Source organism: Pangasianodon hypophthalmus, chromosome 20 (assembly GCF_027358585.1).
Source record: "Pangasianodon hypophthalmus isolate fPanHyp1 chromosome 20, fPanHyp1.pri, whole genome shotgun sequence".
Taxonomy (NCBI): Eukaryota; Metazoa; Chordata; class Actinopteri; order Siluriformes; family Pangasiidae; genus Pangasianodon; species Pangasianodon hypophthalmus.
In genome coordinates, this window is record NC_069729.1 from 8,346,243 (window position 1) to 8,362,416 (window position 16,174).

The 16,174-nt window shown below is 40.0% G+C and overlaps 1 protein-coding gene across 1 annotated transcript in view; it reads right to left on the reverse strand.

Annotated features, from left to right (window-relative positions):
* Window positions 1–16,174, reverse strand: part of pik3c2b (phosphatidylinositol-4-phosphate 3-kinase, catalytic subunit type 2 beta) — a 64,552-nt gene that overhangs the window by 12,125 nt on the left and 36,253 nt on the right. The window contains exons 15-28 of the mRNA XM_026935382.3: window positions 14,261–14,403; window positions 8,218–8,406; window positions 7,781–7,874; window positions 7,533–7,627; window positions 6,479–6,659; window positions 6,227–6,334; window positions 5,653–5,745; window positions 5,448–5,577; window positions 5,178–5,314; window positions 4,028–4,197; window positions 3,708–3,864; window positions 3,422–3,531; window positions 657–858; window positions 390–514 (exon numbers count right to left, since the gene is read on the reverse strand). Coding sequence (XP_026791183.3) covers window positions 390–514; window positions 657–858; window positions 3,422–3,531; window positions 3,708–3,864; window positions 4,028–4,197; window positions 5,178–5,314; window positions 5,448–5,577; window positions 5,653–5,745; window positions 6,227–6,334; window positions 6,479–6,659; window positions 7,533–7,627; window positions 7,781–7,874; window positions 8,218–8,406; window positions 14,261–14,403 — 1,934 coding nt within the window. The remainder of the gene's footprint in view (window positions 1–389; window positions 515–656; window positions 859–3,421; window positions 3,532–3,707; window positions 3,865–4,027; window positions 4,198–5,177; window positions 5,315–5,447; window positions 5,578–5,652; window positions 5,746–6,226; window positions 6,335–6,478; window positions 6,660–7,532; window positions 7,628–7,780; window positions 7,875–8,217; window positions 8,407–14,260; window positions 14,404–16,174) is intronic.

Consider the following 16,174-nt stretch of genomic DNA (forward strand, 5'->3'; position numbering starts at 1 on the left):
ACTGGTATACTTGGTCTGCAACAGTGTTTAGGTAAGTAGTACATGTCAAAGTAACATCCACATGAATGCCAGGACCCAAGGTCACCCAGCAGAACATATGATGCCCAGAGCATCACACTGCCTCCACAGGCTAGCCTTCTTCCCATAGTGCATCGTGGTGCCATCTCTTCCCCAGGTAATTGATGCACACGCACACAGCAAGTACTGTCACTTAGTGAAGATTTATTTTTAATTAGCATTCAAAAACTGTCAAAATACAAAGAGCAAGTGATACAAATTGCCCCTTGTCTGTTGCACATTTTGATCAGAGGTATTAGACTCCAAATCGGTTAGCATTAAAGCTAAGAAAGGTTGTTTCATGGTCCTGTTGAGAGACATTATTAGTGTACCTGGGTAGTTTAGAAGAAGGGAAGATGAGGCGCAGTTTGCTGTGTAACTCATGGAACTCCTCAAAACTCCTCTGAACCAACGTCGCCCCCTGCTGGCCCTCACGCTCCACTTTCACCACGTATGTCTAAACAAGAGGAAGAAAGTTACACAAGAGACCTCTTAGCTGAAAACCTATGATTTACTACAAAAGTAGCACTATGAGTGTGTCTATGGTTCCTGTATCATGTTTCATCATGACGTCTGAGCTGTGTTTATGGGGGACGTACATAACCCTTGCTGGGGCTGTAGGTTTTAATGTGGCGGCACACGAACAGGCTGCGAATGAGGCCGTCGCTTTTCAGCGTGTAGACTCGCGGTGCGAACGACAAAACGGGTCGCTCCTCGGACGAGGCGAACTTCATCTGGGCAAGGTTGTGGATGAAGAAGTTGAGTTTCGTCGCCACGCTGCCCAGACTGGACTCTATCAACCTAGCAAGATGAGAAAAGTGTTAACTAGATTCAAGGAATTACAGTCAAAACTCTATTGTATGTGTATATATGATATACTGCAATTTTCAATGTGTGTCTTAATTTTTGGATTTTAGTCTATACTACAACCCCATGAATATATTCATTCCAGAAGCTGCTGTCTGTATAGACTGCATATTTGCACAGCATTTGCACAGTCCAAATAAAAAGGCTGTTGAACCTGAAAGCAGTATTGCATGCACAGCAATCCTATAATTCATTAATAGCAGAGGAGACAGTTCACTCTAAGGCTGCATGTTGTGGAGAAAAAAATAAAGTTGATAAAACTGAGTATCATGATAGTGATATGACATAAATAAATTAAGACTAAAGTGACAGTATTAACGTGTTTCCAGTTGGATGTGCAGCAAAACACAGACACTGAACATTTTTGGTTTTTTTTTTTCAGGGTTATCAACAATAGGTAACAATAACGGCATTATTTCTCTCCCTGAAGTGCAAACTATTGCGCAAAGTGCAAAATAAAAACTATATAATATAATAATTACATCTATTCATTCCACAATCATTTTGTACTGTAAAGCTCATCCAGTGTTTACTGGACTAGTAAATCTGCTAAATTCACCTCATCCTCACATAAGAAATGCATTTTTATTCCACAATTAGGCTCAGTCTCATATAAATTCCTATTCACGACATATGCACCCTATCTAGGGGATAAATATGGTCTTGTACATCCTATGTAGTGCACCATATGCAGTAAATGCCATTTGAGATTCAGCTGCAGGAACAAAATGCAGCGTAAGAACAGCAAATTGTTATGGGTGGAAAAAGTACATTTCTGTCTTTACCAATTTTCTGTAATTAAAGTCTCGGAAATGTAACAGAGCCTCCACTGCTCAACACGTTTTACATAAACGCTGGGTCTGGGATGTTCATCACATTTTAAAAATGAAATACTGCATTAGCTGCAGACGTGCGTGTCTGTTTTTCCTCCTGACTTACAGTCACGTAATCTGAGCAGACACACAGCTTTCTTTTCAACAGTCCTGACTGGCTTTCGAGTCATGTTACAAATGTCCTCATACCAGTGATTTAACATTTCATTTTCTCTTCATACCAAGAGCAGTAGGCCAAAGGGACAGGATAGTTAACCAGTCACCTACGTATGATGAAGATAATACACAGAATGTATGATTGTGCTACACTGCTACTACACTATATACTTAGCTGCATGAAAGTATATAGGTTTTCTACTAAAACATTCTGTTTAATACATCAGTGAATAAATCTTTAGATTCATTCCTGAATCACATAAACCAATATTCCTGAACTGTGTTAGAAATACACATAAAATATATTTATAGTGTATGTTTGTGAAGAGTAGAAAGCTCTGTGGTTTTGATTTACCGTAGGACCTGTTCTGTTAGCTAACACTAACACTAATGTGTTTACAAGTGCAAAGTGATGACCATTATATTTGTGTTCAGAGATAATAATCTGTTGTAAGCTGTTCTCATGGTTAACTTTATCCAGTTAATGTAACATAACCTAGCCATGCTTAGTGGACTAAGTTTGATATATATATATATATATATATATATATATATATATATATATATATATATATATATACAGTTAGTGAACAACTGTGACTGAACAATTATGGAAACAATTCAGTATAATGAATCGAAGTCCTAAATGTGCTTCAGTCAAAGATCCTTTCCAGCTTAACTGCTGCCCAGTTAACCTGACACAAATTAAACCATATTAAAACAACATTGAGACAATGATGAAGCTTTTGATAAAATGTAACGCAGTTATGATGATATGCCTGGACTGGTGAAGACTGTCTGACTCAGGGGTTTCCTAACAGGCTACATTACACACAGTCCAATATCAAGTGGACTAGACCAAAAAATGAACAATAACACATCAATAACTCCTCCTAAATGTGTTCATTTATCTGTATTTATCTGAAAAATGCATTAATGCACTACTAGACTGAACATATATCACCTACCAAACACATGAACAGACTGTAATTCATTACTTAATATATAACCAAATATATATTCATCCCTATTGAACCTTTCCACATTTTGTTGAGTTACAACCTGGAACTGAAACGGAATTCATTTGGATTATATGTCACAAAAAAAAAAACCCTTTAAAAAGAAAAGGTTGTCATTGTTCCTGTGAAATCCCTAAATTAGTTCTTAAAACAGACACAGCTACAACATCCATTTTTTAAAATCTTGCAAAAGAATCAAGCACAGCTTGTCAGTAGTTGAGTTCATAGTCCTGTGTTTATCGCTCTATTTTTTGCCCCCTAGTGGAATAACAGAGACGAGCTCTTTTTCAAATCTTCCAACTCAATCATGGTCCTGAAGACAATTTTAATTTAGAACACGGATTACTAAATTCATTTCATGGGCCGGATTAATGCATTTATCGAGCTGGCCCTGGCCCTCGGGCTTTATGCTTGACAGCCCTGGTCTAAGTACAGAAGGAAATTAGGAAATGCTTCTCCTGTGTATGACAATTATTTTGGTTTTCCAACCTGGTGAAGTACATGGTGGCATCCGTCTCTGACTCGTGTGGTCTCAGGGCATCATAAACATACTTTAAATCCTCTTGATCTGACAGCTCAGGAATGCCACAGGATAACATCTGTACACACACAAAGACACAAACAGATTTAATAATGTAGACAATATACATGTAAGCATGCACATGTTACAAGAAATGCAAAGTTAGGGAAAGTAAAGAAAATTAGTCTCAAGCACCAGTGGCACAAACTGAGCTAGCCAGATGGAACACCAGTGATTATCTGATTTTTAACTCACCAAGCCCAGCAGGTTGAGGAACAGATGTGCGTGTTTCCTGATGAGGTTGTACGCCTCACAACACAAGTCCACAAAGTCATGAAAGCGACTGGAAGGCTTGTCACCTCCGTTTATCACGTAAGCCATGTCAGACGTAAAAACGAAAGGAGCCCGGTCCCTGAACAACACAAAGAGTAAAACATCTTCCACCACACGACAAAAACACACCACAGTTTTTCATCTCAGAGGGAAAAGTAAATTGATGGCTCTAAATGAAGTGTTTGTCACTCCTGTGTAAACCGGTCTAAACAGATTTTTCCTTTCCTGATCCCTGCTCTCACCGTTTGATGTTGCCGAACATCTGCGCGTGGCCCAGGAATTTGCCGAAGTCAATGTGGAACATGTGGCCACTGCTCTTCAGCATGATGTTGTCGTTGTGGCGGTCGCAGATGCCCAGGATGTAGGTGGCCACACAGCAGCCCGCACAGGAGTAGATAAAGTTCTCTACCGCCTGCAGAAACACAACGACACAACGTCACTGGTGTAAAGGCGCGGGACCTGAACACTTCCAGATGAAATAGCTCATATAAATGTCAAATTTGTTCTGCTTTAAACTGCAATATTGTAAATCTGTTCAACGTCTCTGTGTATGGATGACTGACAGCTCTGTATCTACGCTGTAGGCGTGCAGGTAATGAGTGCAGTAAGTCTTTGCTGTCAAAACTCTGCTCTGAGGAATAAATGTTCCCAAACAGCTGAGTCAGCTGACTGCCCCCCCTTGAACTTTTCTGTAATATGTAGCCTTACTACCTGAAACTTAAATGGACTTAATCAAAATCATATGACACTAAATAGCCCATAATAATATTGTGCGTGTATATGTGTGTGTGTGTGTGTGTGTGTGTGTATATATCTGTTTTTGTTTTTTTTTTTTTTTGGGGGGGGGGGGGGGGGGGGGTGTCAATATGCTGTGATTGCATAAGAAGTGTCATGTGATGCTCCTGAAAGGCTTGAGACTAATTTTCTTTACTTTCCCTTCTTTACTTTCTTGTAACATGTGCATGCTTACATGTATATTGTCTACATTATTAAATCTGTTTGTGTCTTTGTGTGTGTACAGATGTTATCCTGTGGCATTCCTGAGCTGTCAGATCTAGAGAATTTAAAGTATGTTTATGACGCCCTGAGACCACACGAGTCAGAGACGGATGCCACCATGTACTTCACCAGGTTGGAGTTTGTTAGAGAATATAACTAAACAAACGAGACCCAAAAGCTATAAAAAAAAATGTGTTTTTTTTACTGTTAATGCGCCTGTTGTTGTAATAACACCTCCCCAAGAGGGTTTTCTTAATAGTATTCACAGACCTTGAGCGATTTTTGTACCAGCAAGAGGATTACAAAGCATTTCAGTAAGCCTCTCTGTACAAGGGCAACTGCTAAATGCTGTAAATGTAAATTTATACAAGGATGAAAACTCAGGCTGCTCACTTTCTCATACTCGTCCTCAGTGGGGTTGTGTTTCTGCAGCCAGTCAGCCAGCGGGCGGTCCTTGAAGGACCCGGTGACCCCATGCTCTACTTGGATCTTCCTCAAGGTCTCAGCATTCGGGATCATCTCCACCATGCCTAGGATGAAGGAATAACAGATCTCACAAACTGTTCAGACAAAGCCAAGCACTACTCGATTGATTGTGCAACATCCTGAAAACTACAGCACACATGTGCACCGAAGAGCAAAAGTCATCTCACAGACACACACCTCGACTCCGGCCGGTGGAAAAGCAGCGGAAGATGACCATCCTCATATCCAAGCCCTCCTGGATCCAGATTTTGTTCATGACGCGGATGATCTGCAGGGTGAGCATGTCCTGCCGCAGGTCATCTCCTGACTAAATGCATTCAAACATCAGGTACAATCCTCACACCTTTAGCACCACTAACAGATTTAGCAAAGGAGTAAGCACCTTAAAGATGACGTTGATGTTGTCTCCCAGCGGGTCCATGTTCTGGAACGAGAGCTTGAGTGGCACGGCGTTGGAGTTGAAATAGGAACAGGACTAGAGGGAATGAAAGAGACAGGAAGAAGGGGGGGAAAAAAAGAGAAAGTATGAGTAGGAGGAGAGAAAAGATATTCTGAAATGTTTATTGGTGTTGAGCCCTGAAGGAGTGCTGGGCAACACAGAGAGACAGAGAAACATAACAAAACACCAAGTTTCTCTGTTTATCAGCAGTTTTGGCATCACATTCAGTACAATAACTAGGCCATTCTGGAACTCACAATTGAGAAACTGGAGAACGTAGTTACTAAATTAAATTATAAGATTTTCCTAAAAGCATGCCCTGTCGTATTATATTCCTTCATTCTGCATATGACATAAAAACTTATCATTATGAAAATTGTCGCTGTCACCAATGTTAAGGAGTTAAGACTAACAAAAGCACTTTTACAGCAATGATCGCACACTTAAAGATCAAACTAAAGACTGTATAAGCATTTCAACTAAATAAGTCATGGAAAGCTGTGATTGGACCATGTACCTGTATGTTAATGCCCTTGACTAGCAGGCCAGGGTTAAGGGGAAGGCGGCAGCTGCTGTTTATGGAGAAGAACTGCTTGACCTCATCAAGTCCCTCTCTGAGAAGAGCCTAGAGCGAAACACACAGGAACAACACTTACCATCTCACTTTAGAGTAAGCAACTTAAACAGCTTTACAGCTCTTCTGGGTTCAGTCGCCACTACAGGAGATACGGCATGATGAACACGATGAAAACGAGGAGGAGGTTCTGACCTGTCTCGATGATGGCGAGGCGTCTCGGACACGCTGTGCAACTTTAGCCAGGATGCTGATGAGCCAGCACTGGCGGTCAAACTCTTCACGGAGGCCTCGGCCTGAGCAGCAGAGCAACGCGGCCAGCAGGTGCTGATAGCGTACGCTGAACTGTGAGTCCTGCAGAGTGTCCTTCAGCAACCTGTGCAATACAATTCAGTATTATGAGGCTAATCTGCATTACACAACAAACCACTATACAACTATAATTATACTATACTACACTGTACACATTACAATATTCTTCAGCAGCCTATGGTCAGGGTCATGGTGGATCCAGAGCCTATCCCTGGAACACTGGATGAGACCCCAGTTAATCACACGCTTTAAATAAACTACATATTCACACACTCATTCACACCTAGGGGCAATTTAATGCAATCAGTCCATCTCCAGGCTGCTTTTTTGCAGGAATCTGGTAAAAACCTGGAGGAAAGCTACATGGGCACGGGGAGAATGAAACTCCATACAGACAGGCGTGTAGCTTGTTGGCGTCTTCAGACTGTTTAAACTGATCTGGATTTGTTTTCCGGGTAGGCAAGAAAGCACTTCTGTAACTTATTGTGGATAACAATGTGATACAATGCACCTGAACAACCTAGAGTAGACAACAATAAGATCTCTTTCAACAACTTATACAATACATTACACTTTAGCAACCTTTGTAGCTTTTCATACACAGTACATTGTATCTACAGCAGTTAAAACATCAGCAGCCAGTGAGACAGGCCTTAATCAGGGATCTTTCCAGCAGATGGCACTAGAGCTGACTGAGCAAGTACACTGAACAGTGTTATTATGAATCTCAGATGTACACTCAACACCATATGCACTGTGCTAGAGGCAACTCAATATGCTTTTTGTTTCAATAGGGTTTATTCATGTTGACTAGGACCGGCCATATGACTCTGACAGGTGTGTGTGTGTCTGTGTGTGTGTGTGTGTGTGTATACACTATCAGATTTCAGAGTATGCCAGATCTTAGTATTGCGTGCGAAACAGAAAGTGGACACACCAGAAAAGGCAGTGAGCGACACGCACGTCTCCAATGGCCCTGCGCAACAGGAAGCGCACCAGAGGACTGTCAAGGTAACACTCATACTTCAGCGCCTGATTAAGGAAAAAAAAGCAGTAAAAGACTGACACATTAACAGCTACAATATATCACATACAGAACAAAGATGACTTGTGTTAGTGTTTGTAAAATAGAGAGAGAGAGAGAGAGAGAGAGAGAGAGAGAAGACACCAAGTCCATGATGGTACCTGCACCAGCTGTGGGAGAAAGTCCAGGAGCTCAGGGTCAGAGATGGTGTCCATCCACTGGACAGCTGTGCGCCTGCACTCCTGATCTGGAAACCTAAATATACACACATAAAACATTCGTTTCACAAAGTTCTTCTGCCTCAATCCAACAGGACAGAAAAATCTTAAAGAATATTTGCTAAAGGAGTGTCTACACAGTGTCTATATGCGTTCTAAAAGTAAATTCATTCTTTTTAAATGCTTTATTCCACTTGACAAGATAGACAGACAGACAGACAGATAGAGAAAAAAGCCTGAAATAATCTCAGATGAGGATCTAAGGACTATGATATTGAATAATAAAGCATCAGTGTATAACATGATGTATTGGGGTGTATTAAAGTTGGTCACATGGGCTTGACAGGATGTGAACAGCGAGCAGGATACGGAGCTCTTACGTGGCGTGCAGGAGGCCCAGTGCATCCAGGTGGTTGGTACATGCCCACTGGCGCAGGAGGGCGTAGATGTCGGGCAGACATGCCCACTCCCAGCTGGGGGCGCTGGCGAGGATCAGGGGCAAGCGGCTGCTCTCAGCATGGCAGAAGTAACGCTTTTCCCACAGCAGCCGCTTGTGCTCCGGAGTCAACCTGACAGAACACGGAGACAGAGAGGTGACAACATGCAGTGGTTACTGTATACGTTATTTAATGTCAACCAGTCAACTTATACAAGTTACAGTACAGTACATGCGTACTGTTAAAGTATGCAGAATGTTAAAGCTTTCTGGATGACCATCAAAATACTGAAAATACTGCAATGGTTTACTGCACGTATGAAGACAGCCTGTGTGTTCTATAGTCTAAACATAAGCTGGATAGAGTTGGCTTTTATACTGATGTGTATGTACAAAGGACACACTCAAGACCATATAGATAATGCCCAAGGCTAATAAGAGAAAAACATAATCAAGGACAAAAACATTGTGACCCAAAAACCAGATGAGTGAACAAAGGACAGACACATGCTTCATGAGTAAGTAATAAGTAATAATTGATCTTAAATGAGTGAATCCTGTATATTTCAATACATAACCATGGAAAAATAGAATATAATCCCACAATCATTTAAAAAGTGAGAGAGAGAGAGAGAGAGAGAGAGAGAGAGAGAGAGAGAGAGAGAGAGGACAGACGCACTAAAGACCAGGGTAGGTGAAATGTGAGTGGGTGTAAAGAAGATGAGAAGAGAGAGGAGAGAGATAGTAAGATGAACATAGTAGTAAGGGATATAGTAAGGGAAAAGGGAAAGAGATTGTGAGAGAAGGAAGAAACTGAAAAGACAGAAAAGAGCAAAAGAAGAAGGATTAGTGTGTGTGTGTGTGTGTGTGTGTGTGTGTGTGTGAGAGGGGGAGAGGGAGAGGGAAGGGCAGAATCATCTCTACCTATCTAATGGTTTTATCAGATGCGTTCAGAGACATGCAGCTGGCTTGTATTGGCTTGTAAAGGGACATTTGACACAAGATTTTACAACATAAGGCAGTAATTCCCGTCACACATCGACAGATTGCAGATACACACTCAAAGGTTATGATTCCAACCACCTGCAATTTCTCTCGTCTCCAAACCTGGGACTTCAGTAGCACACTGTTAGCAGTAATGTTCTGCATTTCTACACTCACACTTCAATCTGTATATTATAAACATATGCACATATTCATGTTCGTCATGAATTTCATGGGATGTGACGCATATGTTCTTCATCATCATCATCATCATCTCTCTGCTTACTCCACGTTCTCACAATCCCTCATAAATAATGCATCCTGTACTGAGTGTGCCGTTCACCTGATGGAGGAATTTGTTTTTAGCACAAAAAGATGACAGCTCATTCATTTCTGACTCAGACATTTGTCCTGTCCTTCTTTATCTTTCACTTCTGGATTTTCTTCCTGTTGTTGCTTCACTGTGTTAATATTTAAAATTAGACCTCTTCAAGAGTGTGTTTTTCCTGGTAATGTATTGGCTTCTGTCCATAAGTGAGCTCCTGAGAATTTCCCAGATACTGAAAGAAAGTACGAAAGAAAGTAACAAAGAAAGAAAGAAAGAAAGAAAGAAAGAAAGAGGCAGACAATTAGAAAGAGGAAAAAAAGACTGAAATAAAGAATGTAACAGAGACAGAGAGACCAACTAAAAAAAAAAACAGACTATCAAATTGAAAGAAAGAAACAAATGAAATCAGAAAGAAAGAGAAACAGAGAAGTAAGAACGAAACAAGACAGACAAGATGAAAGGAGCTGAGAAAAACAGACGTGAGATTCTGATGAGGATTCTCAGGAACTGAATATTTGTTCAGTTCATTGATATTTATATTTGATCCATTTTCTATGTAAGATATGACAGCAGTACAAAAACAAAGTCTGAAAAACACATGACCTGCGATTGAGCTCTGACACAGAAAACCTTGAATAGGTTCCATTCTAAAACTGTAACCGCACATACGGCAAAGATTCAGATTCATAATTCATATAAATTAATACTGTCCTATTGTTTTATTCACATACACAGAAACATCTCCTGCACAAACATGGCTATTTTTTTTCCTCATGATCTCATATGCATATAAATAGAGCCACGATGGTCACGTGATTTCTCTGTGATGATCTTTCCAACACTCGCTCCAAATCAGAACACAATTCTAAGAGGATGTCCCGTGGGAAGTGAAAACGGCTCAACAGCGAGTCATCGTGAGCTAAAAATTCCTTGCGGTCCGTAAAAGCACGGTCCCTTCATAGTCTGCCATTGGCGATGTCCTCTAAATGCGCCGTCGCAACCATCATTAGGTGTTCTGCTGCACCACTGAACCACTTCAGACAATGTGAAGTATATACCAATGGCTGGTATAATGGAAGAAATGTCATATGAATAGACATCTTTACATTTTATTTGAGCTGTGGCTGAGAAAAAGTATAAAGGCAACTTGTGTTTTCTATAAAATATCACTTCTCAGTGCCACGGCCTTTCTATTTAAAAGAAAATCGGTATTCTTTGTGCGATACATCATACAAGTTTGTAAAACACTGCAGTACAGGGTGTTCGAAAAGCCAGGAACCAATGAAAAGTGTGTGTTTTGTTTTCTGAATATGGTTCAATTTATTATTTACCTGATCTGATGACTCCAATGGTAAAGACCATACATGGAGTCATCAAATCAGACACCAGTAAAAGGCTAGAGAGTATGCATGATGGCACACACATTTTTTTTCTAAATGAAGTTTACTTTTGATAAATCCTGATGAATGAAAATGACATGTGGACTTCTTGAAGGCTGATTTACCCATGAAGCCCCTGGTATTTAAGGTTTGAGAAGACTAGCTCCAAATAACACATTCTTCTTCTCAAGATTTAAATTAAAACACACATCCGAGCAGAACATGGGGAAAGAACTGACCTTTGTTCATTTCGATACCTGGTTATAAGATGGGGCGGAGTGGAGATGCACATTTATAGTGAAGACAAAGCTGCAGAAACATCCTGATTCTGAAATCTTATCTGTTTAGTAACCAGTTAGGATCCTATTTATGACAAAAGCTATTACACAATGGACAACTCTTAAATTCCTGATCTTATCCTAACTCCGGAGAGGAACAGAGAATTACAGAAACATCCTAACTTGCCAGAATCTCCTAAAAAGTTGCTTAACTGCTGAGCAGCTTTGGAAAAACCAAGAAAGCAGATTTGCTTTTCTATATTTAAAACAATGTACAAAAAACATACAGAACTATGGCTGAATCAAACTTGTCTCCCTACTCCCTTTACAATTAATCACATATACATTCAACGACCACTTTGATTAGGAACCTGTACACATACACAATCATGCAGTTATCTAATCAGTCAATCAAGATACAGGGCAAGAGCATCAGTTAATGTTCACATCAAACATCAGAATGAAGAAAAAGTGTGATCTCTGTGACTTTGATCGTGGCGGTTGTTGGTACCAGATGGGCTGAATTGAGTATTTCACAAACTGCTGATCTGGGATTTTCACACACAAAAGCCTGTACAATTTACACAGAATGAGGCGGAAAAAAACAACAATAAAATCCAATCAGCATTCTTGATGATGATTGAAGTCAGGGGAGAATGGCCAGACTTTTTTTTTTTTAGCAACAGGAAGTCTATAGTAACCCAAATAAGCACACTTTACAACCATGTTGAGCAGAAAAGCATCTCAACACACCAAACCTTGAGGTGGATGAGCTACAACAGCAGAAAACCACATTAGGTTTCACTCCTATCAGCCAAGAACAGGAATCTGAGGTTACCATGGGCACAAGCTCACCGAAACGGGACAGTTGAAGACTGGAAAAACATTGTCTGGCTTTTTCCAATTTTCAGTGGCCAGTTTTGGTGTGAAACTACAAAAATGCATTAAGAACATCTCTACACCTTTACCCTCAGCCTGAGTAATGAATAATGAACAAGTAATGAATATACATAAATGTACAAAATCCTCAAGTCCTCAAGCTATTCCTAATAGCTAGCCAGCTAGTTAACCGCTAGTAAACTAGCTCGCACTTGTCACAGATCTACATGAGATGGATTTCAATATCCGAGTGGACAAACCAGTCAAAATCTACCAGCACATCAATCAGAACTATTGCTCATGACAAACATTAGCCAAGTTGGCTAGCTATCTGTGGATATTTATAATAACTGTGGATAAACGTTTCCTAATATATCCAACATGACATGTTTCACAGCTTTGTACCTATTTAATGACACGACAGACTGAGCTTATGTAACTCAGACGTACTGAGAAAAGTGTCCATTTCAAATGAAAAAAAAGTGAATGCAGCGAGCATTGTGGTCAATCAAAATCTGACCCAAACACCACCCTGTATAACTAGAACCAGCCAAGAGGATTAAAAAAATGAACTCATATAAGCTCATAAGTCCATCCCTCAGTAAGAGCTCTCACCAACCCAGTGCCCTTCCCTGCTGCCTTAAAAGTCCATATTTTGGGAGTGGCTCTCTCTCCTGGGATGCCAGCTGCAGGGCAAGACCCTTGAATCATATTACCACCCATGTGTACTGAGCCCGAGCCATTAGGAAACGTCATGCCACTCCTTCAGCCTCTGGATTTGAGCCAGAATACTGTAAATGACCAATCCCATGCCCTTTCTGACTGCATTTCCCAGAGTTCACTAAGGACTGAGGACTAAGCTAAATATTAGAGAAAAAAAAGGATAATAGGTTATCAGTTTTTGGTCAAATGTGACACTTAAGTATCATGGATTTAATAAAAAAAATGTATCCAGTCCCCAAAAACAGCACATTTGTGGAGTTTATGGCTTTGATTTTGCTCAAATAGAAGAGGTTTATGAACCAGGATTTAATGCCCTCATTACTAGCTGCAACACTACTGTGAAGAAAACACACAGTTTGTAGCTATGTACTGTGTGCACTTCATTAGTCCACAGACAGCTAGTTTCAGGGTGGCCATGGTGCTGTTTCAGCAGGACTTTAAGTGAAAACACACAGTAACATATCCCAGAACTACCAGGAACAACCACCACCAGGCACACTGTCAAACTGAACTAAACCATATCTTTATCTCACGGCAGCGGCTGATAAGAGATCACACACCCAGCTCTAACACCCGACCTTTGGCCTGACCGATATATGACTTCATATTTCCAGGTTGCTGTGTCTTTAACTCTCACACTCCAGTAAATGTTTAACAGAGTATCCGAGAGTCGCAGTAGAAGACCTACGTGGCAAAATGAGGGACAGAAAGCCAGATAGAAAAGGGGTGGAATAGGAAAGAGAGAGAAAGAAAAATAGAGAAGGGAGAGAAGGAGTACAGAGGAAGAGGAGCCAGCTGGGAGGATATCCTCATCAGCTGTTTGGAGCTGGATGTACCAAAAAAAAATAAGATTTACACTTTGGGGAAATAGAAAACAATATATGGAAAAGGCATTAAAGTCTGAAATATCATCAAACACCACTAATGAAGTCCTCGCCGCGTTCTTGTGTGCTGGCGAGAATATGCCTACTGGCTGGGAATGCTTCGCCAACTTGGTTTTGGGAACGTGGGAAGTCTAGGCATCATATCACTAAAATATGTATGGAATGAAATGCTTGGAATTGCTTAAAAAAAATAGTACGTTAATCCTGTGGCCAGGATTATTATAAATCCTGACATGCTGCTTTAATAAAGCAGTTCATATCACTTTCCACATTCTACAAACCTCAGTATTCTAAAATACTGAACGCTATCCAGTGAACGAAACGGCTGAATCTTAAAAAAGACTAAACTACAGAACCCGACTCCTGTCCAAATGACTTACGAGAAGCCATAGAGCATAAGCGTAAGTGCTCTAGCTTCTTGCTTCCATCTGTGAAACTGTATAGTGCAGCGCTAGCAAAGACCTTGGAATGATTCTCTCCCCTTCCATTAGTGAGTTAAGGCTCATCGTTTTATTACAGGTGTGGTTCTCACCAGAAGAGAGACTTCTTGTTCAGGATGTCCTGGAGCTGTCTCTGGCTGCCCTGCTCCAGTCGGGAGAACTCGTACTGAGGACTGAACTCGGCCGGTGGAGGGGTGCTAAAATGCACCTCGAACGAGGACGTTGGGAAGTCCACCTGAACAAGTGAAAAGGGGGGAAAAATGGAGTTTAGGAAGATTCATGGAGTTTTCATTGAAAAGAGATATAAGGAGACAAGTTTGATGATCAGTAAACTAATATAAAATGAATTCACCACATAAAAATAAAAATACACCAAGTCATATTTTGGAAATTTGCTTACAGTGGACTGGGTGTAGTCAAACATCTAGTCATGTGACTTGTGACACAGGAAAAGGAAGTAGAGACGAGACCACACAGCTGTTTTTTAGTGCATCGACATCATCCCTAGAAGTGTTATTTTCGTTTAATCCTACTTTCTGCACTCAGCTAAAATCTGAATCATTTTAAGATAGTGTGGATTTTTTTTTTTTTACTTAATGCTATTTAAATTTTTTTTGATAGTAAGCATTTTTGTAGACAAGATCAGCACTGAAACTAAACTCTGAAGCGTGATAGATTTCCAGAAAAACAGGTTGTGTGGTCTCTTCACCACTTCCTTTTCCAGAAAATCTGGAAATGTTCCAGAAAATCAGTTAGGCACTTCTCCTTAATCAGAAAATCGCACTCAATGTAGAGATGTGCACATGCAGAGGTGGGCGTTTCTTTACTGCAGGCGGGAACGAGCAGCCAGATTTGAATCTTCTGGGACGAAGAAATGGCATGTTCATTAATATGGGCGTGTCCTGTGCATACAGGGCTGTATAACCCATGTAGTGCCTGCGTTTATTCATCTTCAGTAAACACTTTATCACGGTCAGGGTGGCTTAAATTGCAAATCTGTTTATATTTTGGGAAATGGAACCAATTAAATTCTTTAGAAAATATCATGGGCAGGTGCAAGCAATAATAATAACTGTGTGAGCAGGTGGGACTGGTTAGAATTCCTTCAGGAGCAGTTGAGAGTGGGATTTATAAATAAAAAAAAAATAATAAAAATAAAAAAAAAAACACTCCCTCACACACTTCTAACTCAATCTCTCCTGGAAAAAAAACTTAAATAAAAATAAAAAATTAAATTAAAAAAATAAAAATAAATTTAAATAAAAAATAAAATAAAATAAAAATTTAGTGGGATTAAAAAAAAAAAAAAACAGTCCCTCACACACTTCTAACTCAATCTTTCCTTGAAAAAAAATTTAAATAAAAATAAAAAATAAAATAAAAAAAATAAAATAAATTAAAAAAAAAAAATAATAATAATAATAATAATAAATGATAATAATAATAATAATAATTTTTCAGTTTGAATCTAGTTTTATGTTACTCCATAACATTCTCACAGATCATCCTAAACTAATGTCAATCTAAAAGGGTTTTTCTCCAACTCAGACGTTTTAAGAGGAGGGAAAAAGGGGATGAGAATGCAGCACCAGGGTTTATGGTTGTTATCAGTTGCTCTAGCTCTCCGTAAGTCTTGGCAGCTGAGTCAACAGCTGTGCTGGGCAGTAACAGAAGCTCCTGATAGAGCACGGCCCCTCTAACAGTGGGGGCTTCCACCTTAACCACGCCAAGTCAAACACTGAAACATTCACTGCTATCTCTCTTTCACGTACATACGTGGCTAAGAAATACTCAGTGCATGTGTACTGGAGCAAGAGAGAAACACAGATACAGCCAATCCACGTGAGTTAAAAAAAAAAAAAAAAAAAAAGAGGAAGGGAGGACAAAGACAAACTAGAATTAAAATATCGAGATCAACTGAAAAAGTGACGGTGCTGGATTGATGGTCGTAGAAGAAGAACGTGAATAATGGGGTGAGAATATTTTTGAGTCTTAAATAAGGCCCA